Source organism: Amblyraja radiata, chromosome 24 (genome assembly GCF_010909765.2).
Source record: "Amblyraja radiata isolate CabotCenter1 chromosome 24, sAmbRad1.1.pri, whole genome shotgun sequence".
In the NCBI taxonomy this organism is placed as follows: domain Eukaryota; kingdom Metazoa; phylum Chordata; class Chondrichthyes; order Rajiformes; family Rajidae; genus Amblyraja; species Amblyraja radiata.
This window is the reverse complement of record NC_045979.1, coordinates 8936995-8963770: the sequence shown is the minus strand read 5'-3', so window position 1 is coordinate 8963770 and position 26776 is coordinate 8936995. Positions and strand designations below refer to the sequence as shown.

Genomic DNA, 26776 nt, shown 5'->3' with positions numbered 1-26776 from the left:
AACGCACAACTATCTGATACAGAGACTAGAATGCTTTCAAATGAGCCACAGTGAAGGCAGCAAAAGCCTCAGATTGTCTGAAACAGACAAAGTTCTGAGGAAAATAGAGACAAAGAACTGCAGATGGTGGTTTACAAAAAAGGACACAAAGTGCTGGAGTAACTCAGTGGGCCAGGCAGCATCTTTGGAGAAGTTCCATGTTCCCCAGAGAGGCTGTCTGACCTGTTGAGTTACTCCAGCACTGTGTCATTTTCTGTGGAAAATAAGTTTAAAATAAATAAATTAAGGGCCTGTCCCACTTATGCGACTTTTTCGGCGACTGCCGGCACCTGTCATAGGTCGCCAGAAAATATCAAAATATTGAAAATTCAGCGGCGACCAGAAAGATGCTACGACTCTTTGGGTGACTAGGAGACTACTCACGACCATACAGGCGACATACAGGCGACATGTCGCAGGGTGTCGCGGGGTCACCAAGACGAGAGCCTCTACAAACATATGAGTTTGGAGAAGCAGGGGACTAGACAGCCCCTCAGGTCTGCTCTTCTGTCATATTTATGGACATCCCAGATACCTAACCTCATTCGATTCCAGGACTTCAGTGCATTAATAAGGAGCACTACCTGCAAAGCTACCTCCAGAGATTGTAAATGGAGAATCCATCACAGGTTTGCAAAATAACCTTCAAGATACAAGAGATTGCAGAATTATTTATTTGTCAAACGTAACCAGAATCAGAACAATAAAATCTTTAAGCCCCTGTCCCACTTTCCAGAGTTACTCACGAATTCTCCCGAGTTTTCCCCTTGATTCAAACTCGGAGAATGTCCGTAGTGAGTCCGTAGGAGGCCGTAGAAGTCTGTAGGTATTTCGTAGCGGTTTGTAATGACAGCGTACGTACTCGGGGCTTCAGGTAAGTCGGGACGTTTTTTCAGCATGTTGAAAAATGTCCACGAGTAAAACAAATAGCCCCGAGTACCTACGGTTGGCATCTCCGAGTTTGAATCAAGGGGAAAACTCAGGAGAATTCGTGAGTAACTCGGGAAAGTGGGACAGGGGCTTTAAGGGCCTGTCCCACTTTCATGACCTAATTCACGACCTCTACCAAGTTTGCCCTTGACTCATACTCGCAGCATGGTCATCACGAGGCCTTTGTAGGTCGTAGGTAGGTCGTAGGAGGTCGTGATGCTAGTCGTAGGTTGGGGCGTTTTTTTCTAGCATGATGAAAAATGTCCACGAGTAAAAAAAGTCGTGAATTAGGTCGTGAAAGTGGGACAGGCGTGAAAGTGGGACAGTGAGACTTAAGATGGACACAAAAATGGACACAAAATGCTAGAGTAACTCAGTGGGTTAAGCAGCATCTGTGGAGTAAAGGAATAGGTGGCGGTTTGGGTCGAGACGCTTCTTCAGACTCAGTGGGGGAGCAGCGAGAGAGGGTGTTGCGAAACTCCCAGAGAGGAGGAGAACTTCTTCAAAGTGGGATACCTTGATGAAATTTCACAGTGGAGCAGATGCTAGTTTACACCGAAGATAGACACAAAGTGAGTAACTGAGCGGGTCGGGCAGCATCTCTGGAGAAAAGGAATAGGTGACGTTTTGGGTCGAGACCCTTCTTCAGATTCGGTTTGCTTGCTTAGTTGCTAAATCCTTACTTGCTGCAACCGTTACAGGCACATTAAACGCAACAGCTAATATACAACAGTTATTCTAAGTAAATGAATCCATGATAGTGCAAAAATCGAAAGCAAATAGTGCAACCAGACTGGTGCAAAGTCTGCAGTGGCTCGGTGCTGAGGTAGGGTTGTGGTTAGTGTTGTGCAGGGTGGTTCAAGAATCTGACGATTGATGGGAAGAAGCTGTTCTTGAACCTGGAGGTTATCTGGAAGAGAGCATGGCCAGGTTGGTGAGAGTCTTTAAAGATATTCTTAGAAGTCTTCTTGAAGCACTTGCTGTAGATCCCTTCAATGGTGTGGAGGTCAGTACCCATGTTGGATGGGACAATATCCACCATTTTGTGCAGCCTCCTTCATTGTTGAGTGTTTGAATGATCAAACCAGGCCACGATGCAACCAGTGAGTATGCTTTCCATCGCAGTGTGGCACAGTGGTGCAGCAGTAGAGCTCCTGCCTCACAGTGCCAGAGATTCAGGTTCGATTCTGACTAAAGATGTTCTCTGTGTGGAGTTTGTAGGTTCTCCCTGTGATCGCACGGGTGTTCTCTGGGTGCTCCAGTTTTGTCCAAAATTCTAAACAACGCTCAGGTTTGTAGGTTAATTGGCTTCTGTAAATTGCCCCTCGTGTGTTGCTCATAGAATTAGTGTACAAGTGAGCAATGGTTGGCGTGGACTCGGTGAACCGTAGGTCCTGTTTCCACGCCGTATCTCTAAATTAAAACCACGCGTATGGGCAAAGCCTCGCAAGCGATAGGTGGATACAGGTGAAGGCCGGGGTGGGGGATTGGCAGATAGGTGGAGTAAGTGACAAAGGCTAGACGTAATAAGGAAACAAAAGGTTGTTCGATAAGAAAAGAAGAGGAGGAGTGAAATGTAAAACCAGAGGATGGGATAGGCGTGGAAGGGGAAAGTGAGGGGTAAAAGGGGGCACAAAAAGGAAATATAGAGCATGTGGCTTTGGTGCTTTCTGAGCATTCCTTGCCATTAAGATCATTAGATGTTACCTGGATATTTTATCAATTGTGGTTCTGGGATTTTAGCTCATTTAAGTGAGCTTTCACTTTGCTAGACGTGGTCATAGCAACAACATTTCTAAAATGTTTTCATTGTCTGTCCTAAAGATTATGGAAGGTGTCCTAAAAAAATGTTTTCTTCTTTCTTAACAGGCAATGTTACCCTTTGGAACTCATCTACCAACAGCACTAAGAACAATCCATATGCAATACAAGGAAAATAAATACTGCAGCGAGAGCAGACTGCAGTTTGTGTGCTGGAGCTTTGCATGTTACCCATGGTACAGGAAGAAGGCCCTGCCCATGGATGCAGTCTAATATATTAACCTAAAAGTCTGAATCTAGGAACCAACCACAGATAATGATAGCAGGGATAGACAATTGCCACAAAAAAAAGACACAAAGTGCTGAAGTAATTCAGCAGGTCAGGCAACGAGCATGGAGAGCATGGATAGGTGATATTCAGCTTGGGTAGCTTACAACCCAATGGTATGAACATTTAATTCTCCAATTTTAGATAACCTCAAACAACCCCTACACACCTTTCTTCATCCCAACCCCCATTTCCCTCTGCCCCACCTAGACATGTATCCGACTTCTCCCTTCCCCTTCACCTCCATCTTCATTCCTTCCTCAGCCTTCATAATTCACAACTCTTCAATCCGTTTGGCTCGCACCTTTTTTTCATCTTTGACCTTTGTCCAACATTCAGGGCTGCCAACTCTCACGCTTTCGGCGTGAGACTCACGCCCTGGAGCAATTTCTCACGCCCTTACGTTCACGACCGAGTTCTCACGCTGAGTTCAGTCCCTGCGCAATTTGTCCCTTAGCGCCGCGTGCTAGGGATCTGTGCGGTCCGGGGAAGCGCGTGAGTTGGCGGCTGTGAGTGACATCGCGCCGACTGCACATCCAACCAAGCAGCCGGAGTTGGAACTAACCAGGTGAATCAGTTGTAAAACCTGGGGGGGTTTCGGAATGACCATAAATTAAGTATAAATACGAGGAGATCTTTTGCAAACTGTTCCCAATGTGCAATATACGGGTTTTCGGCCCGTAACCCGAAAAACCGCGTGTTTTTTTTTTCAATTCGTTTTTGCGGGGTCGGGGCAGGCGAGCCGACCTGAGAACTGCGGACAGTGCGAGTGTCCCGGGCCGTCGGAGGCGTCTGAAGTGCCGCTGCCGCGAGAGTCTCTGTGCCGAAGGGACAGACTCTCAAAGGGAGGTGGAGAGAGAGAGAGAGGGGGGGAAGGAGAGGGGAGAGAGGGGAGAGACAGGGGGTGAGTGAATGGAGAGATAGAAGAGGGAGAGAGGAAAGAGGTAGGGGAGAAGAGGGGAGAGTGAGGTGGGAGGGGGGGGGGAGAGGGGTGAGAGGGACGAAAGAGGGAAGAGAGAGAGAGGGGGTGGAGAGGGTAGGAGAGAATGGGAGAGAGAGGGGTGGTAAAAGAGGAGAGGGCCGAGGGGAAGAGAGGGGGACAGGAGAGAGAGAGATGAGAGAGAGGATGGTTGTGGGGGCAAAGAGGGAAAGAGGAGAGGATTAGAGGACAGAGAAAGAGAGAGGGGAGAGGAGAGCCAGGGGGAAGAGTGAGGAGGGAGGAGATGGGGGGGGGAGAAGAGAGGGGGGAGGGGAGAGAGAGCGAGACAGAGAGAGGGGGAGAGAGAGAAGAGTGGGGAGAGTGTGTGGAGAGGGAGGGGGAGGGGGGAGAAAGAAGAAAGAGAGAGAGAGGGGGCAGAGAGGAGGGGGACGCGCAGGGGAGGGGAGAGAGGAGAGAGAGAAAGAAGTGGAGAGAGAGAAGAAAGAGCGGGCGAGAGAGTTAGGGGAGGAGAGAGAGGGAGAGGGAGGGGGAGAGTGGGTGGACGGCCGAGACACGAGAGGGGGACTGAGAGGGGGGCGAGAGAGGGGAGTAGACGGAGGGGGAGAGAGGAGAGAGAGAGGGGGAGAGAGAGGAGAGAGACGAGGGGGGGAGAGAGAGGGGCGGGAGAGAGAGACGGGGGAGAGAGAGCAGAAGGGGGAGAGAGAAGAGAGAGGGAAGGGGAGATAGTGAGAGGGGAGATGGGAGAGAGAGGGGTGAGAGGAGAAACAGGGAGAGAGGAGAGAGAGAGGGGAAAGAGAGATGGAGGAGAGAGAGAGAGAGGGGGGTTATGAGGAGAGGGAGTGCATCCTGGAGGACAACCAGTGGCTGCTGGAAGTAAGTACCAAGCACTGGGTAGAAACGGTGGAAGATTGTGGACTTCAAATGGGGGTGGTTGGTGAAAGCATCCTGCTTGCCTGCTAGATTTTCACTTACTGTAACTGCAGGAAAAATGTTCCCGATGTTGGGGAGGGCTCAGAACCATGGGTCACAGTTTAAGAATAAAGGGGGGGCCAGTTAGGACTGAGATGAGAACAAACTTTCTTCACGCAGAGAGTTGTGAATCTGTAGAATTCTCTGCCACAGGAGGCAGTGCAGGCCAATTCACTGGATGTTTTCAAGAGAGAGTTACATTTAATTCTTGGGGCTAACAACATCAAGGGATATGGGGAAAAAAACAGGAAAGAGGTACTGATTTTAGATGAATAGCCATGATCATATTGAATGGCAGTGCTGGCTCGAAGGCCTATTCCTGCACCTATTTTCTATGTTTCTATGCTTGAGTATATGGCAATAAAACTCGATCACTTGATTTTGAATCATTCATGCATGGTGGAGGTATAATGTAGTCATAGAGTGATACAGTGTGAAAACAGGCCCTTCGGTGCAACTTGCCCACACCCGCCAACATGTCCCAGCTACGCCACCTGCTTTTGGTCCATACCTCCAAACCTGTCCTATCCATGTAGCAGTCTAACTTTTTCTTAGATGTTGGGATGGTCCCTGCCTCAACTACCTCCTCTGGCAGCTTGTTCCATACACCCATCACCCTTTGTGTGGATAAAGTTACCTCTTAAAAATACAAAAAACAATGAAATCATACTTCTACAGTGCACTAAAACATGATTTTAATACATCAAATTTCAAAAAGTTCCTACCCTTGGAGGGGGGACATCCTTCTTCCACACCCTCTCCCCACTCGGTTGCTCCACTCCCTCACCGGGTACCCCCAAGGCCAGTGATCAGTGATCGCACAGCCTCCCCCCTTTCAAAAACACTCCAATTCAATTTAAAGCATATATATTGTATTCAAGTGTAAGTTAAAAGACTCGCTGCAGTATGCACCATATTGCACAATTCCAATGGGAGGGGGACACCCCCCCCCCCCCCCCTCAACCACCCCCCCACCCCACAACCAACACCCAACCAAAACCCCCCCCCCCCCCCCCCCCCCCCCCCCCCCAAAACCCCCACCCCCCCCCCCCCCCCCCCCCCACCAACCCCCCCCCCCAACAAACACCCCACCAACCCACCTCCCCATCACCCCCACCAACCCCCCCAACCAAACCCCCCCCCCCCCCCCCCCCCCCCCCCCCCCCCCCCCCCCCCCCCCCCCACTCCCCATTCTCACCCCCCCCCATCCCACTCTCACCCATGTGGCTGCCTCTCGCAATCCACTCCCATTCACCCATCAAAATTCACCCATCAAACCACCCCCCCCCCCTCACCTGGGTTCACCTATTACTGCCAAGCTTTGTCCAGCCCCCTCCCCTCTTCTTAGTTTCTCTTTCTCCCTCCCCCCAACAATCAGCTTGAAGAAAGGTCCCTATCCAAGTTCTCCAGGGATGCTGCCAGACCCACTGAGTTACTCCAGCACATTGTTTCTTTTTTTTTGTAATCCAGCATCTGCAGTTCATTGTTCCTAAACAATTGCCACTACGTAATTGAAGACATAAAAACAATGGGATTTCAAAAATGTTGTAAGTACTTTTTACTGTGAAATAGATAATAGTTTCAATGCATCTAACTGATAATCTATAATTTTTTCTTTTTCTAAAATTGACTGAATGGGCCTGAACTTACTTAAGCTACTGTGCCAGTGATTGCACACATTCTAAAAATAAAATCATAAAATATTTCCTTAGAAAGACTGCATTGTTCAGACCATTCCTTACAAATTCTTATTTTGTGTTTAAAATTAGCTTTGTAGATTAAACTTTGAAGGGACTGTGCTTATTATCAAATTTACATGTCCGCTGATATACTGGTGTACCATATTGCTGGTGTGGTAAGGTTATTTTCTTTAAGTAAGCTTTGTATTTTAAATTGTCCAAATTGAAAATATACGAACATTACAAATGTAAAATTATATGTTTACCCAGTGAGCCCAAGGTGCTATTGGGAGGAAAGCCATTGGGTATAGCTGCAATGATGAATGTGAATTGTCTCTCTGCCAGACAGTCCGGAACGCCTTTGGTGTGAGTCCAGGTTTGTGGTGTGTTAGCTAAACAAGCTGGAGAACATGGAGGTTCTAACTGACCTTGGGTTTAGGGGTGGGGAGGTAGATGAGATCTGATTCAGCATTCGAATGAGCTTACAATGAAGGCATTGTTGACAATCACAAGTGGCTGCGAGAATTGTATAATGGCACACCACACAATAGTAGATATTAGTTTAATTTAGTTTATAGATACAGTGCGGAAATGGACCCTTCTGCCCGCAGAGTCTGCACCGACCAGCGATCCCCACACATTAACGCTATCCTACACTTGGGACAATTTTTACATTTATACCAAGCCAATTAACCTACAAACCTGTACATCTTTGGAGTGTGGGAAGAAACCGAAGTACTCGGAGAAAACCCACGCAGGTCATGGGGAGAACATACAAACTTTGTACAGATAAGCACTCGTCGCCAGGATCGAACCCTGGTCACTGGCGCTGTAAGCACTGTAAAGCAGCAACTCTACCGCTCTGCCACAGTGCTGCCCTGAAAACACTTCATTAGAGATCAGATACAAATGTAATTATTCTCAGGCAAACTCTCTCAACACGTGATACCTCATCTTCAAGCTCATACAAACACTTCACATGATACATAATGTATTATAGGAAGTGAATGAAATCATCTTTAATCCTACAGAGACATCTCTGGCCTTTTAGAATATGCATGCAAATAAACCAAGATTTATAGTTTTCTCCAATCACCTGGCAGTAGTCAAGCACATTTCATTTATCCTTCCAGAATGCCAAATATTTCTTTCCTTTTCCAAGAAAGTATTTAAAGACAGCAACCGAAAATTCTGCTGGCTTCTGTGTAATCAATTCAGAAGGCTAATACGGATTCCCAATTGCTTTTGGAAATCACTTTCTATTGTAACTAGAATTACATAGAAGATAGCTCGCCAATTGATTATATTGTGCTTCTTGCTATCAAGCTCAGGAGCTCCTAAAGCCGGTGCCTCCAGCCTTACTACCTCCAACTACATCACCAATGACCTTTCCTGCATAAGGTCAGAAGTGAAGATGCTTTCCCAAGGCCGGGATTTGCACAGAAACATCATCTGAAAAATTCTCTCCAAGTCATGTGCTATTGTGAATTGGAAATAGTTCACAAACCCTTTAACCTCATTGACTAATAATCGTGGGTTATTCCCGGTAAGGGTGGCTTCAATACATGGGCTGCAGGTGTTCATGACAGCCCCGACCACCATCTATTCAAGATAATATAAGGATAAGCATCAAGTTTGTCCTTGTTAGACACAGAGGAATAAAATCGATGAATACAAAATTGACTATAACTGAGTGAAGTGAAGTACATCATTTCAGTTTGGCAACTGGAATAATATTACAATATTGTTCCTGCCCTGTTTCCATACCAGCAACTATCAATAGTTTACAGTCTTTAAATCTGAACAAGAGAGAAAAACAAATAAAATCTATAGTCCCAAAAACTCAAGATAGACACAAAATGCTGGAGTAACTCAGCGGGACAGGCAGCATCTCTGGAGAGAATTAACGGGTGACGTTTCGGCTCGAGATCCTTCTTCTGACTGCTGCCTGTCCCGCTGAGTTACTCCAGCATTTTGTGCCTATCTTCGGTTTAATCCAGAACCTGCAGTTCCTTCCTACAGAGTCCCAAAAACTCTTGTTTATAGGTAGCCTAAAATGCTACCTATAAACAATGCAACAATAGACGGATACTGCTCCAGTGAAGTTACCTTTTACAAATATCTCCCCATCGCAACCACTCAACTTCTGGCTCAACATAAGGACATTAGCAATACACACACTTACGTTTTTTGGAGATACTCAACTAATAAAAGAAGTCTACCAAATGATAAAGCTGCAAGATGTACTGTGAACATTGTTCCCCCAATTTTCTCTCGATCGATATGAGATGGTTACAATATTTATGATAGTTTATTAGCAGAAGCAGCAAGGATTTCAGCTCCTTTAATCACCAGCCCTTTATATTCATTTACAAATATTCCAATACATAAAATTATCTCTTTGATCATGGAATTATACTGCATCTATATTTTCAAACCAAGCCCAATAATAGTCCACATACCTTTCTCAATGAGCTGTTTCCACCTTTTGGACCAGTCGGTCAGCTGCTGAGAGTAGGACTTCTCTATCTTTGCCCGTTCATTAACACAGTTCATAAGATCATTGCACAACCTGTGACCATCGTCAATGCGCTTGACTGAGCGCTTGTAATTGCCAATCTACAAAGAAAGTGGAGAGTATCATCAGAACCAGTGGAGTTATAAACACTTTCACTTTGCAGCTATCCTGTTTTTCCTTCTCTGACCAGCTTTATGTTTATTTTATTTGAAGCGATTCTACAAGAATAAAGCAATCAGCATAACAATTATACAATTTTCATACAGTTTCATTTTCTAACATTTTATAAATTGATAAGTGAATCGGGGGGGGAAAAAAGTAAAAAGGAAAGAATGAAGAGAAACAAGAAAAATACAAAAAAGAGAGAAGACCCCTGAACTGCCGAAGTGAGACAAAAAAAAGAAGACAGAGATATTCCCCACTGTTTTTTGCCCCACTTCCCTCCCCCCCCCCCCCCCCCCCCCCCCCCCGCTGACCAGCTTTAAATTGAATGTTTGACCTTGCTTCTTAAATCACTGCTCCCTCTATTAAAGGAAAAATAGGAGAATCGTCTCCTGAGGTGGTAGCACCAGGCTGAGCAGTTGGTTACTGCCTTTTCATTTACTGACCTAATTTAACATAGACCATAGAACAGTACAGTGCAGGAACAGGCTCTTAGGCACTCAATCTCTGTGCCAAACATAATGCCAACATAAACTAAACTCCTCTGCCTGCAAATGATCCTTATCCCTCCATTCCCTGCATATCCACATGCCTATCTAGATGCCTCTTAAGTGCCACAAGCCTCCACCACCACCACCCCTGGCAGCATGTTCCAGGCACGCACCACCCTCTGTGTGGAAGTGTGGAAGGTAAGCTGCAGGGATATAACAATGCAATGTGTGAAATGGACTGAGAAATGGCAAATGGATTTTAATCAACACATCCAGAGATTATGCTTTTTGGGAGTGCAAATGAGGCTAAGATATGAATGGTGGGGTATTAGGAAGTATTGTGTACCAGAGAGACTTTGGAATACAAGTCCATGGTTTCTCAAAGGTAGCAACACAGACAAATAACATATGAAATACTGTGTAAGAAAGAATTGCAGATGCTGGTAAAATCGAAGTTAGACACAAAATGCTGGAGCAACTCAGCGGGTGAGGCATCATCTATGGAGAGAAGGAATGGGTGACGCCATTCCCCATACTTGCTGCCTCACCCGCTGAGTTACTCCTGCATTTTGTGTCTACATATGGGACTGGCCTCCTTTAATCAGGGCATTGAATACAGAAGTAGAGAGGTTATAATCAAACTCTGAAAAACCTTGCTCAGACCTCAGCTGGATTACCGCTTGTCATTCAGGTCACCGTGCTATAGGAAGAATGTGATAGCACTGGAGAAGGTGCAGAGAGACTCACTAGGATATTGCCTGGGGTGGAGTTCAGTTATGATGAGAGGCGGCTGAAGCTAGGTCTGTTTTCTCTGGAGAGGAGAAGATTAATAGGGGACATGACAGATGTGGATACAATTATGAGGGCTATAAATAGGGTAGAATGCAGGAAACATTTTCCTTTATCAGAGGTAGGTAAAGCTAGAGGATGGAGATTTGATATTTACAGCAGATATGAAGAGGACCAACTTCATTCAGTGAGGTGTCAGCACCTAGAGTGACATGTTTGGGAGCGTGGTTGAAGCCAAATTGCTGACGCAACTTTTAAGAAGTGTCTAGATGAATCACCTTGGTATAGAAGACTATGGACTCTGTGCTGTGATCAATACACAAGGGTACCCGATGACTCTAATAATTGCAGGCTGTAAATAATGTCATAACTCAAAACCTCCAAACACAGGAGCTGTGGAAGACTGCCTTGTTGTCCAGCTGGCTTCTGGTTTCATTAGTGAGATGTAAAAACTGGATGAGTGATGTATAACAAGAAGAGCAGATTCATTGCATGGGATGGTGAGATTATAACATAACAGCATGAAAACAGCCCCTTCTGCCCACTGAGTTTGCGCTGACCATCAACTACCCATTTATTCTAATCCTGCAGTAATCACATTTTAGCATGCAACAAAAGCTTTTCACTGTACCTCGGTACACGTGACAATAAACGAAACAAATTGTAACATTTTGCTTTTTTGAACCTTCAGATTCAACCTACACATTTGGAGCAATTTACAATAAGCTGCACATGTTTGGGATGTGGGTTAGAAACTGAGGCACCTGGAGGAACCCATGTGGTCACATGGAGAAAGGCAAACTCCGCAGAAACAGAAACCAAGGTCAGGATTGAACCGGGGACTCTGGCACCGAGATGTAGTGACTCTACAAGCTGCACCACTGTGGTGACCTATCTGGGCCACTTCCGTAAACTAAGAGTCCATTAATAAAAGAACAATGTGGAGCACGACCAATAAAAACAGTTACACCGAGAATGTTTATGAAACGTGGGCAGAAAATTAATTTACAGTAACTAGGTGCACAAGATAAACCTGGCATGCACACTGCAAAGAGCATTAGAGTGGAAATGTGAACATCGGTGCTGCTATTTAAAACTAGCTTGGGTTCCAACACTGTTGCTGGAGAGATTCCAGACTTGCAACCTTTCATTCAGCACAGTCCTCTTCATTGAATAGAAAGTGTAAAATATAAATTTCAGATAGACACAAAATTCTGAAGTAACGCACTGAGTTACTCCAGCATTATGCGTCTATCTTTGGTTTTAACCAGTATCTGCAGTTCCTTCCTACATATGAATTTCAGATATTGTTTTAAAAAATGATCTAACAATGCAACTGTTCCCATGGATATATGTCCCACTTAATGCCATCTTGCTATGAGTAAATAATAGCAGGACATAATTAATTAACATAATAATACTGGAAAAACTGGAGAAATGTTGGTCCAGGATGGGGTCGGGAAAGAAGGGGGAAGAAGAAGACCCCCCTTCTTTCCCGACCCGATAGATACAAAATGCTGGAGTAACTCAGTGGGCCAGGCAGCATCTCTGGAGAGAAGGAGCCTGTCCCACTGAGTTACTCCATCATTTTGTGTCTATCTTCGGTTTAAACCAGCATCTGCAGTTCCTTCCTACACAGAGACAGACAAGATCTGTGCGTCAACCTACACACAGCATGCAAACTCCAATGTGTAAAATTGGGCACCTGCTCAGGCAACAATTATGCTGCATTTCACTTGTAACTGACTTCCCTTTCTTTTTAAGTAAATGCAATAAACACCAGTGAGATGCCTCAAACTATATCAGTGAATGATGAGTTAAAGCACACCTTGCAATCCCCTATCATTAACATGTGAGTACTTGAGCTTAATCAGGAGAACTGCCCCACAGACTACTTAAGTATAGCTTGACACAGTTATATTCACAGTCAATACCCCAGTCTCATCTATCACACTATCCATTGTATGCCTTACTGCAAAGGCAGACATTGTCACCTGTAACATTGACACAACCCTTGGAGTTTAATTTGGTTCAGTTTAGTGATACAATTTGGATACAGGCCCTTCGGCCCACTGAATCCACGCCAACCAAATTTCACTCGTACACCAGTTGTATCCTACACGCTAGGGACAACATACAGAAGCCAATTAAACTACAAACCTGCACATCTTTGTAATGTGGGTCCTAACCGGAGCCCCCCCCGGAGAAAACCCACGCAGTCACAGGGAGAGCATACAAACACCGTACAGACAGCATCCATGGTCAGGATCGAACCCGAGTCTCTGGCACTGCAAGGCCGCAACTCTACCGCCACATCTCTGCTGCCATTCTCAAAATTGACTCCAGATTGACTTCATTCAGTTTCATGGATTCAACTTAAGTACTAGAAAAGAAAACTTGCTCAGTGCCATCTATAACTCTTCCTTGGCAAGTTGAAGACCATTTGAAAGGATAGCAACAGCACAAGTTGAACTCTGGACAAATGATTCCGTTGTCTGTAGTTATGATGGAACCAACTACAGATTGAGTAGGCCAAGTCTAAAACGTCATAGCTACCAGAAGACCCGACAGCTTTTGGTGAGAGTACAAAGAGGGAAACAAAAAACTACTTTGTATTTTCTTTGGAGACACAAGAGACGGCAGATGCTGTGGTCTGCAGCAAAAAAAAACAAACTGCTGGAGGAATTCATCGGATCAAGCACCGTCTGTGGAAGCAAAGGAATGGTCAACATTTTGGACTGATATTGTCAAAGGGAGGTGGATAATATAAAGAGATGTGGAGGATGGGTGAGGCAGGGGCAGGAAGTTGATAGTGGAACCATGAGGAGAGATGTTTATACTGCATGTCTGGATGCAGAGGACTCCACAAGAATTCTCACCTTCAACAGGTAATCTTTTGTTCTTGAGCCAGGTGGCTAACGTTGAAGTTAAGGGGCTATCCCACTTGGGCCACCTAATCTGCGAGTTCTGGCGAGTTTGCGATCGACTCATACTCGCAGCATGGTCGACATGAGGTCGTAGGAGGTCTTTGTAAAGGGGCTGTCCCACTTGGGCGACCTAATTGGCGAGTTTTGAAGAGTTTGAAAAGATATCATGTTGAAGACCTCCTTCAACTATGTAGAAGATCTCCTTCAACTATGTTGAAGACCAGCTTCGACTAGCTATGACTAGCTACGACTAACTTCAGGAAAATTAGACACCGAATAGTGGAGAGTGAAGACGACCTCCTTTGACATCCCTTCTACCTCCCTTTGACTATGATGAAGATTATCTACGACTACCTTTGACCACCTTCGATTATCTGTCAGTCGTAGGTAATAGAGGGTAGTCGAAGGTAGTCGAAGGTAGTCTTCATCATAGTCGAAGGGAGGTCGAAGGAGATTGTCTTCACTCTCCACTATTCGGTGTCCAATTTTCTGAAGTTAGTCGTAGCTAGTCGTAGCTAGTTGAAGCTGGTCTTCAACATAGTCGAAGGAGGTCGAAGGAGGTCTTCTACATAGTCGAAGGAGGTCTTCAACATGATATCTTTTCAAATTCTCCTAAGCACTTCTAAACCCGCCAATTAGGTTGCCCAAGTAGGACAGCCCCTTTACAGGAATCTCCCTGTGTCTCCTCACAGAAACCATTTTGATTCATACCATGTGAAACAGCCACATCCCCTGGTTAAGGGGAAGACCATGGCTTATGAAATCATTGCAGCTCTGCTGCTAATGCTCTGAAGCCTGTCTCCAACCAAGCCCTTTTGATACATCTACAACATTGGCGTCCCAATGTCATCAACAAATATTGCCTGGAAATGTTCTGACTGCAAAGAGGTCAACCCAAATCGGTCACTATCGTCCTGTTGGCTTAATCTCTCAACAGAAGGTGTCACAGTTAGTGATACTCGACAATAACCATCTCACAGATGGTCCGATCAGAGTCTGCCAGAGTTTCATTACTGGTCTAAAGATGGTCAAAGAACTGAATTCCAGAAAGTGAGAATGATTCATCTTCATATTAAGTGGCATCAAGAACCCCCAATAATACTATCAGTGGCTGTCAAGGGAAACCCTCCAGTCACTGGAGCCATATGATGCATAAGGGAAGATACAAGTCGTTGTTGAGGAACAGGCACTTCAGCCCTTACTACTTGTTATACAATAAAGGAGGCCATTTGGCACCTCAGGTCTATGCTGACTCTCCACAATGCAATCCCATCAGCCTCACTCCCTACCCCTTATATCCATGGTGACTGGGAACTGTCTCACATGCCCGTGGACCCCACTTTGATTCTTTTGCCACCTACCTACACTAATTTACAGTGGCCAATTAACCTACCAGTACAACGTACAGGCGAGAGGGGAAACTGAAGCACCCAGGGGAATAAAATAAAACATATGGTCACAGGGAGTAGATGATAACTCCATACAGACAGCACCAGAGATCAGAATGAAGCCCTGGTCCCTGGGACAGCACTAACACGTGTGCCACTGCACCACCTGAGGGCACTGTCCTTGGCAACCATTTTTAGCAGCTTCATCAATGACTGGGCCTTCATCAAATTGAAAGCGCTTGCTTATGATTATATAGCATTGGGTTCCATTTGCAACTCCATGGATAACACAGCAATCTTTGCCCACTTCAATCTTTGTCTTCATTAAGACCAATTCAGATATATGTCAACACATGGCAATGAACGTTCATGCCATATGTTCTCGTCAGTGATCATCTCCAACAAGAGAGACAATAAACCATCTCTTTGTGGCATTCAATGGAATTACCAGGTCAACTCTGAGCACAAACGTAACTGAACTCGCTTTCTGAGCAGATCATGAATTTGGGCATTGACACAAATAATTCACGATTATCTGAAACCTCTCCCAAGCTGTTCAATAACACATTCAAGCTTAGCGCCATCTCACTGGATTGGTACTCCATCCACCACTGATGAATCATATCTGATGGATATGTCATCTACAAGATGTACATCAGCAATTTGCTAAGCTTTCTTCAACAGCACCTCCTAAACCCACAGCCTTGAGCATCTGGAAGGATAAGAGTTAGTCCTGGGAATCTCCCCTGAAAGTCACATTGCAGTCACACATCATTCTGATTTGGAAATACATCTTCATTGCATCATAGCTGTGGTTTAAAATCCTCGAACTAAAAAAAACCCCATTTAAAAGAGAATACCTATGTCACAGAGACTTTAACAGTTCAGAAAGCAACTTTCCACTTCCTTTCCAAAAGCATGGAGAGATGCCTACTATATGCAGGCCTTGCAGAAAGGATCCTGTGGGAGAAATATTCTGACAGTATATCGTGGGGAAATATATGTTGACCATATCTGTGGAAAGATGTTCCTGCTCTTTGAAGTTAACAACCTACCCGATCTGAAGAATTTTTCAACCAACTTTATCTAATAATGGCACCGTCCCTCAATAATCCAGTTTGGTAAACGGAATAGAAACTGAATCCACACAAATACCATGGCTACAAAAGCCAAATATGCTGCTACAAGTGACTCATCACAAAGCCTTTAACCATCTACAAGGCACAAATCTAGAGTATAATGGAAAATTGGTGAGTCACCAATCAAGCCTCTGAATTCTTTGTTTAGTTTATTGTCACGTGTACCGAGGTACAGTGAAAAGCTTTTGGCTGCGTGTTATCCAGTCAGTGGAAAGACAAAAAGCACCAGCTGGTCACCACCATATACCACCACCTTCTCAAGAACAATTCAGGATGGGCAATAAATGCTGACCTTGTTTGCCAAGTCTAGATCCTGGAACTTAATAACTAACGCGTTGCATGGTGGTGCAGCAGTAAGTAAGTAAGTAAGTACATTTTATTTATGTAGCACGTTTAAACCAACTCGCGTTGAAACCAAGGTGCTTTACATAGAAGAAATAATTAAATATCCATACATCCATAAAAAAATTAAAATGACACAACACATTATAGAATTTAACATGAACGTCCCCCCACAACAGAATCAAATTTTCCACTGTGAGGAAAGGCACTAAAAAGTTCAGTCCTCTTCCTCTGTCATCACCCGAGGTTGGGGCCTATTTGAGGCCTCCGCAGTCGCCGCAATGGCGGCCCGATGTTACAGGCCCTCTCGCCGGATGATGGAGCTCCGGCATCGGGAGAACACCCCTCAGCTGCTTGGAGTGTCTGGAATGGCCGCTTTGTCCCTGGAGACCGCAGCTCCCGAAGTCCACAGGCTGCGCTGGTCGGAGCTCCGACACTGGCGATCTCGGCGAGAGATCCCAGGCTCCGTGGTGTTTGAAAGTCAGCACCAGGTAGAGTTGACTTTCAGCGCCAGAGACACAGGTTCGATCATGACTATGGGTGCTTGGCTGCACAGAGTTTGTACATTCTCCCCATGACCTGTGTGGGTTTTCCCCCACACTCCAAAGACGTACAGGTTTGTAGGCTAATTGGCTTGATATAAATGTAAAAATTGTGCCTTGTGTGTGTAGGATAGTGTTAATGTGTGGGGATCGCTGGTCGGCGAGGTCTCAGTGGGCCGAAGGGCCTGTTTCCACGCTGTATCTCTAAACTAAACTAAAATCATTGTACAAAGATTGTATATATTTAGATTATTTAGAATAGCAAAAAATCTGACAACTAATATTCTAGAAAATATTTGTAAATATACTATTTTAATCCCATCTTTTGTCTCTCAATTAAAGCTCTGAAGGTTAACTAATATTATGTCTACGTGACTCATTTGATGAATTGCGTTTACCTTGGAGTGAACCTGTATCATGCGCTCTCGTTCAAGATCAAATGTAGACGATAAAGAGACGTCATCTTCCAGAACATCACCGTATATGAGCTTATAAACCTAAATTGGCAAACACATCCAAGACCTTCAATTTCAGCTTAATCTGCCATGGAAGCGAGTATGTTGACCCAGTGTGGATGTACACAGCCCATTCCAAAACAATTGATCTAATACTCAACAGCATCTACCAAATCATTACAGTTCATCTTAAACCAACCATCAATTCTTTATCTGCTGGAACAGCATCACCATGCAACTGAAGAGCCACAGCAAGTTGTGTGACTTGTCAAGTTAACAGACAATGACACAGCAAGGTCACACAGCTAAACACTCAGAATCAGACAGTGCTTCCTCACGCTGACCAAATCAGTCGACACCACGCTCTCGATCCCCCAGGTGGAGTTTGCAGGCTTAGCTCCATGTCCTTGGTGCTGAGGGTCAACAGGAGGAACCAGCGTGTCCAACTAGCCTCCTCTGGGGCAGCAGGAAGATGAAGCTCTCAAATGTAATTCACACCAAATCACTAAACTAGTAGCCAATAAAGAGTCAAATGGTTATAGTTCGCCAAGCCAGAAATTCTTAAGAATTGCAGGACACAAACCATGCCTTCCTTTCAAGATCTGCCCAGTGCCGAAGAATTGTCCTTGCATAATGCAAGTTCTTGTGTACATTGATGTATCAACATTGGCAGTGGGATAGTCTCTGTAAATAAATTAATTGGTGGATGGAAATTCAACCAGGAAATCAAGTTTAGTAATTTGTTTAATAGTAACATACAAAAACAGATACGCTCAAGATTTTTCTGCTGTACACTTTACATATGCATCTCCAGATGTTCTGAAGAGTTTTTTGCAATGTGGAAGTTTATTTACTGTTCTGAGAAATATATATGTTGTAATGTGAGAACGGCAATCAAATCTGTCTTTAAGGTGTTCAATTACAAATAATTTATTTGCTTTCCCTTAAAATCATGTGTGGGATATTTCATATCTACCTGCAATAGCAAAAACAAATGAATGAGGGAATGGGGAGGGGTGGTGTTGGTTTAACCTGTTATCCTAACATGCAGTCATCCTAACATCTACATGACATAACATGCAGTACTCTCTCAATACTGCATTGCAGTGATGGGCTAGATTTATGCTCAAATCTCTGAGGTGAGACTTTCCTCTCAACCAGAAGATTGTACATTCAGGAGAGCTTACCAAATGAGTGCATTTAACACAAACAGTGTTTACTGAGCATGAACTGCAACTTTGCACCTTATGTGTATTGCAATGTGGAAATAAACAGCAAGCTACTGATAGAACCAAGTAAGGTAAATCAGGCAGTAACTTTCAGAACTTGTTTAGTTTACATAGAAATATAGAAAATAAGTGCAGGATTAGGCCATTCAGCCCATTGAGCCAGCACCGCCATTCAATATGATCATGGCTGATCATCCAAAATCAGTATCCCGTTCCTGCTTTCTCCCCATATCCCTTGGTTCCTTTAGCCCTAAGAGCTATATCTAACTCTCTTGAATACATCCAGTGAATTGGCCTCCACTGCCTTCTGTGGCAGAGAATTCCAAAGATTCACAACTCTCTGGGTGAAAAAGTGTTTTTGTCATCTCAGTCCTAAATGGCCTACCCCTTATTCTTAAACTGACCACTGGTTCTGGAATTCCCCAACATCATGAACATTTTTCCTGCATATAGCCTGTCCAATTCCATAAGAATTTTATATGTTTCTATAAGGTGCCCTTTCATCCTTCTAAATTCCAGTGAATATAAACCCAATCAATCCATTCTTTCATCATACAATATGTCAATCCCGCCATCCCGGGAATTAACCTGGTGAACCCAAGCTGCACTCCCTCAATCGTAAGAATGTACTTCCTCAAGTTAGAGGACCAAAACTGCACACAATACTCCAGGTGTGGTCTCACCAGGGTCCTGTACAACTGCAGTAGGACCTCCATGCTCCTACACTCAAATCCTCTTGCTATAAAGGCCAACAAGCCATTTGCTTTTTCTGTACCTACATGCTTACTTTCAATGGCTGATGTACAAGGACACCCAGGTCTCGTTGCACCTCCCCTATTCCTATATGACACCATTCAGATAATAATCAGTTTAGTTATTGTCCTAGTAGGCATGGCACCTTCTTTATTCCGGACAAAATTACGAGAGTGCACTTGAAATCCCTCCCGGAATTCTCCCTGAAAATATGTCGCCAAGGCCGATCTCAACCTCATCGGAATTTCTGCGCCAATCGGCGGCTGTAGAACTAAGGGTGCCGGAAAACCAGTGGTGGACCTATACAAGGAGTTCAGGAAAGAGAGGGAGGGAAAGATTTACTAAAGGCATATTATCATGAGAATATGCGGTTTCCCAATGGGCCGTGCGGCCAGAAGGCTGTGGACTGGGATCGCGGCTGGAGGCCTTTATTGAGGCGCCATGGTCTCGATGCCTCCCAGATCACCGTGTAGAAGCCCGGGTCGGGGCCTGGCTGGGGCCTCGCGGGTAGAAGCCCGGGTCAGGCGAAGCGGCCGACGCAGCCTGTGGCTAGGGCCCAGGTCGGCACCACGGAGCCGTGAAGTGGGGCGTCGACAACAGTGAAGCATCAGCGGTGACACCTCGTGACGATGGGGCCTCGGCGGTGGTGAAGCCTCACGGAGGTGGCGATGCCTCGTGGGTCAACCGGTCGACGGTCGATGAGAGCATGGAGGACCACCGTGAATGGGGGAGGGGAAGAACAATGGAGGACCTGGCATTGGGGGACTGCCGTGAAGGGAGAACAATGGAGGGGGGGGGGCAAAGGACAATGGGGACCCGGCACGGGGGAACTGCTGGGGGTGGGGTGGGGAACAAAAGGGGGAGCTGACGTGCTTTGTATCTTTGTCAGCGCCATAGGTGGCCGCTATTTGTATACTTTGTGTATGCAAGCAAAGAATCTCACTGTGCCTAGTCACGTGTGACAATAAAAGTATTCCTATTCTTATTAGATGCTTTCAACTATCAAAAAGAGACTGTGATAGCAATAACATAATGGTTAAAGTGGAGTGAAGTTTCTAATGTGTATTGAGAAACTATCACCCAACCTATAATCCATCATTTTACTTCGGAATCACGTGAGTGACTACGTGAAGACCCCGCCAGCACGCATGCGCGACATAGCGTCTCACGCAGTGCAACAGCGACGGGCGGGGGTGGAGAGCGCTCCCGCGGCAAAATTGAAAAACGGACCTAGAAGGTAAGAAAAATTTATTCTAAAGTCGTATTTCTTCCCCTTGCTGTGCTTTGTGTTTCAGCACTTTGGACAAGGGGAAGAAAAAACGGGTCGCGTTTCAAAGGCTGCGGGGAACTGTGAAAGTTCCGACAGCCCGACAGCCGGGGGCGACCAGCGGCACCGGGACCGCAGGCTGCGGTCCACAAGACACGTTAACTCAGCACAGCTGAGCCCAGAAACAGCGCAGCGGGCTGGAGGCAAGCAGAACAAGAGTCGGTCCGGCCGATAGACTCGGGGAGTCCGGCCAGGAGGACGCGCTGCCCAAGGGCATTGGAAGTGACCGTTTGGAGCGGTTGCTGAGGTCCACTTACCGACTCCAGCTCTGCTAAGCCGAATCCAGCGCCGTGAGCTGTACAGTTCAAATCAGCGCAGCAGGCTGGAGGCAAAGCCCGGCCGATCACACTCATCTGAGTCCGGTCGGGAGGACTCTCCCGTGTAAGCGGCGTGACTTGCTCTGGGAGATGGAGCAAGCTCACTATGGGAGTCTTCGCACACCCATAACAGCACCTTATCGAGGGCTGTAAAACAATGCATCTCCCTCGACAGAGGGGAGCATTGTGGACCAGGGCTGGGCTGGTCCTGAAGAAGGGGACGTGGCTGAAGAAAACGGCAGTGTGCTGGGGGTGCAGGATCCTAAGGAGCTACTGGGAGTGGTCACCAAATTTGCGGATCACCGAAATCAGGAGTACCATTGCAGACCAAGCTGGCGGCCAGCATCGACTACCTGTACTTCCATCCTCTGCAAGAACAGGTGGTTAACGAAACTACGGAGAAGTATATGCCTCCTGTGAACTTTACTTCGTTAAAAGTGCCTGCAGCAAACAATGCGATCTGGGGGTACAGTGGGACTAGCATAAGAACCCAGGAGGTCAAACTGCAGAAGATTATAAAACTTCTGACAGCGGGCATATCATTGGTTGCTCGTTCAGACGATGGTACAGAGATGACGGACACTCAGCAGGACACTGACATTGCTCCGCAATACCCACTATAAAATCAATTTACTGTTGCGAGAGCACAGTAAACCTGCACTAAACCCCAAATTTGCAGGGCTGTGCGAAACAGCTGCAACACAACCGCAGATACTGCTGTTTGGAGGGGAAACTTGTCTAAACAAGTAAAATAGCTCGACAAAGAGTTTAAAGCTGTCGGGCTCATGACAGCGTCATCAGCAACAGGCAGACCACACACCTCAGACGGCAGCACCCCTATGCATCCACCAGCATGCATCAACACCAGGACGCTGGTGAAAGCATGAGGGCCACGCAGCGACCACAAAGGTCCTTTTTAGGCCAAGGCCCAGAGCGACCCTCATGGAAAACATGCCAACCCCGCACTCCAGCGCCTCTTCCGCAGAAGAGGCAGAAGTTGAAGAAGGGGACGTACCACCGGCAACCAGGGAGGTAGGTGGATCTGGTTCCTTCCAGAACACAAAAGGTGTAGGACCTGTACTAACAGGGGGAATGTTACACTTGTTTTGGGAGACATGGAGGTTATTACCACTGTGGAAACATTGTTACTGCCAAAACAATTAGTTTCAGGGGGATACTTCATGGCATGCATTGATCCAAAAGATGCATACTATTCAGTACCCATACTAGGGATCATTGTCGATACCTAAAATTTAACTGGATGGGGCAACTATGGCAGTATATAGCGTTGCCTAATGGGTTAAACTTCAGCCCCAAGACTGTTCACCAAGATATTAAAACTGGCCTTGGCAATACTTAGGAAACAAAACATATTGTCAAGGCACATCTTGATGATATATCAATTGTGGGGGAAAACTCTGGAACTAGCTAAATCAGCAGTTTTAGCTACCAAACATTGGGTTGAAACTCTGGGGTCCATCTCCATCCAGATAAATCTAAGTTGACGCCATCTACAACTATGGACTTTCTGGGATTTACAATTAACATTATCCACATGTCTGTAACATTGCCAAAGAGTAAAGCAGCAGACTTGGTGGAAGCCTACAACAAAATTAATTGTTACAAAATAAACCATCTATTCGACAGGTGGCAAGAGTAATTGGGAAACTAGCAGCAGCATTTCCAGCTACTCAGTTTGGACCTTGCATTATTAAAGCTCAAAAAGGGCAAAGGTGCAAGAGCTAAAACACCTTGCAGGTCACTTTGATCGACCTATGCAGTTACCAGCCAAAGCAATTCGGAGTTATAATGATGAAAGGAAATATTTGGCATAGTTCCAGCCCATCATTATTAGTAACCATCATTCACATTACAAATAGAGGTCAGCGCTCATGGCTGGGGAGCTACTAACACTATATCCAGAACTGGTGGTTGATGGAACATTAGGAATCATCATTACTAAAAACACTGGGTATAAATTATTTAGAGATGTTGGGTGCGTTTCATGGGCTAAAAGCCTACTGCTCACAATGCACCATCTGCATGTCCGCTTACAAATTGATAATACCACAGTGGTGGCATATATTAATCATATGGGTGGAATAAAATCGATATCATGTGTTAATTTGGCCAATACAATCTGGCAATGCAACTTACCTACCAGGTAAGCTCAATACAGTGGCAGACACCAGGTCATGAAAATTCAATGACAGCTGTTGGACCACAAAATGGCTGTTGGACCACAAAAATGTTTGCTGATATTACTATAAGATATGGACACCAGATATCGATCTATTTGCATCTAGACTCAATAACCATCACCAATTTTCCAACATATGTCGCTTGGGAACCACACCTGGGGCAGCAGCAATGGACATTTCTTGCTGAATTGGGGAAAATTGTTTACTATGTTTTTTCCCCTCCTGCCTCATCAGTCGGGTCCTATGCAAAATACATATGGTCTAAGCATCAGGTGTCTTGGAAGTACCTGATTGGCCTACACAGCCATGGGTCCCTGTGGTCCTTGACATAGTCTCTGAACCATAAGTCCATCATGCTAAGATCTGGGCTGACGGACAGGACCATGAACATGATCACGGCGGCCTATCAAGAATCAACAAAAAAGCAGCACCTCTCCAGCATGGGAAAATGGGGGTCGTATTGCTCAAGGACTGGTGTAGCGTATAATACAGCTACAATCACCAACGTCCTGGAAATTCCTGTCCAGCCTTCATGTAGATGAAGGACTGAGCTGCAGTGCTATAATTGCGCTAGGAGTGCCCTGTCAGCTTACTGGTAGCAGGCACCACGACAACTCTCCATGGGATCTCACCCTCTAGTTGCCAAAATTATGAGGATTATTTACAACACTAACCCTCCTAGAGCGAGGTACTCCCAGATCTGGGACGTCAGTGTTGTACTAACATTGCTAAGGGGTTGGTCACCAGCAATGTCCCTTTCCCTGGGGAAAAACTCACATTAAAAAAAAAAAAAGAAAGAAAAAGAAAAAAAAACCAGTATTCTGATGGCACTGATCTCAGCTCAAAGGGTCCAGTCTCAAAGTACTTGATATATATTCACAAATGTTCGATTAATGTAAGACATAATCTAATTCAATTTAAAATTTTACATAGATTATATTATTCAAAAACAAGATTGAACAAATTCTATCCAAATATATCCCCCATTTGTGATAAATCTTTATCCCAAAACGCAACTATAACACACTCTTTTGTTTCCTGCATAAAACTTTATAGATTTTGGAGTGATATTTTTGAAATATTTACAAAATTATTTAAGATAAGAATGGAACCCAATACTGAAATCATTATATTTGGAGTAATGGAAGATGGGAATAAATTGAACTCATCACAACATTTATTTTTTAAACATGGTATAATAATAGCAAAAAATTTAATACTTAAATTTTGGAAAAATACATCAATACCAACGCTTAAAATGTGGATCGCAAGCATGTTGGACACCGCACATCTTGAGGAAATGCAATTCCTCCTAATGGATAAATCAGACCAATTCATAACGAGTTGGTCTCCATTTGTCGTCTTCTTGGAATCATATGGTGCAACACAATTGTAAAAACTAACTGTTTCAGGACTGGACGAGGGATGGTCAAGATTATAAACAATGATCTCCTTACTTCTTTTCTTTATATCTTATTCTCTTTTTCCTATTTTCTTTTCTCCAACTTTCTTCATTCATTCTTCTTTTTTCTCCTTCTTCACACACTATATATCTCACGTCTTTCTATCCTTTACTATCTAATTTCTTTTTCTTATTCTTATTTTTCTTTATTATAACAAAAAAAAATAAGAAGCTGTACATAAAATGTATTATGAAAATATATATTAGGCACTTTGGTGCCATATGATTGTACTTCTAATAAAATAAAATATTTAAAAAAAAAGGAAAAAAAAGGGTCCAGTCTCTACAAACTGAGACTGGACAATATAATGGCATCTCCAGAAAAGATAACTTTCGCATCTTGGAGCTGGTTAAACAAGATAGACCAGGAACATCAGGATAAAATTTGGAATTCCAGGCATACCCATCTGACACTCGACTGTGTATAAAGACACACCGTCTACTATACCTTAAGACTACTAAAACTTTAAGAGGTAGTAAATTGGCACTATGGGTCAGCTATAAACAGCCTAATGGCCGGGTATCAGCACAGACCATCTCTAGATGGCTCAGACAGGTTTTAGGAGCTGCTGGGGTGGATACTGACATCTTAAATCTCATTCCACAAGGGCAGCAGCAACACCGGCAGCTAGAGACATGGAAATGCCTATGGACCATATCCTGGCAACAGCAGGATGGTCTAGAGAAAAGACCTTCCAACTCTTTTATAATAAGCCAATAACCAAACCTGCGGTGTTGCAGAACCAAGTTTGAATTCTGTAATATATTTAGCCCAAGGGAGCATTATTTTGTTAAAATAAATTGTTATTGTTTGAATTTGATACATGTCTGAATACGATAACATACTTCCTCCCTTGAATGACCGGCAGTGAGTGAAGCATGGATTTGTTCCACGGCTTGAAATCACAGATCTTTAAAATCTTCAAGTAGTCAATCACGTGACTCCGAAGTAAAATAGTAAGATTAAATGAGAACTTACCAGTTTGAAGTTTGATCTTTATTTTATGAGGAGTTACGATGAGGGATTGCGTGCCCTCCGCTCCCACCCTCTATTAAAAAGGTCAACTGGTATCTTAGTTCTTCTTATCTTACTATGTTTATTTCAATTACTATTACTGTGATTCCACACCGCTGCTTTGAAGAATGTCGCGCATGCGTGCTGGCGGGGTCTTCACGTAATCCCTCATCGTAACTCCTCATAAAATAAAGATCAAACTTCAAACTGGTAAGTTCTCGTTTAATCTTACTATTATGTGGCATTTATCAACCACTGCCATTCAACTCCTCCTTACCCGGAGCTAACTGTCACTTGTCAGATCTTGCTCCACCTTTTCTCCTCACCTCTTTCTGCCAGCTACCACCCTTCTACCTCAGTCTTGAAGAAGGGCCCTGATCTGAAATGGAAAGTTACCTGTCCATTTCCCTCCATAGATGCTGCAGGGCCCATTGATTCCCTCCAACAGTTTATTTTGTGCTCAAGATTCAAGTACCTGCAATTTATTGTGTCTCGACACCACTACCATTGTTTCATTAAAGCATTCAGGGCCAGGACTCCTCCTCCCTGCCTTACAATGAATTCTGTGTATTCAGGGGCTTGGATATTCAGACAAATGATGTATTATTTTTCTCCAACATTACCAATATGAAGCTGACCAAAAGAATGATTTTGTCGCCTATCCATATCCTCCAGAGATGCTGCCTGATCCACTGAGTTACTCCGGCACTTTGTGTCTTTTTGTAAATTAGCAACTGAAGTTCCTCGTGTCTACAATTATGATTCCTCTTAAGTTGAAAGATACCCTCAGGCCACTTCCCGTAATGAATCATAAGAACAGCTGATGTACATTTTGCATCTGATTCATATGTGGAAAATTAGTCCATGCTATTAGGGTCTTCCTGCACAGGACCTCGGCCTCGGCTGGGAACCTGATTCAGAGAGGATCCCTTGAATTACTTAGCCGTCAGCTGATCCCCCTTCAGATGACCTGCTGATCTCCTGATCAACCTCTGGTTTTCAAGCTTCAGCAATTTACTACCACCACCCACCTGCCTCAAGGCTCCTGGCTGCCCGGCCTTGCTCCTCGACAA

At 44.7% G+C, this 26776-nt stretch overlaps 1 protein-coding gene across 3 annotated transcripts in view; it reads right to left on the bottom strand.

Moving 5' to 3' along the window:
* The window catches only part of pacsin1 (protein kinase C and casein kinase substrate in neurons 1), a 107111-nt gene that overhangs the window by 28409 nt on the left and 51926 nt on the right, over window positions 1–26776 (bottom strand). For all 3 annotated transcript variants that reach the window (XM_033042368.1, XM_033042367.1, XM_033042369.1), the window contains one exon: window positions 9109–9265. In XM_033042368.1, the coding sequence (XP_032898259.1) occupies window positions 9109–9265 (157 nt within the window). The remainder of the gene's footprint in view (window positions 1–9108; window positions 9266–26776) is intronic.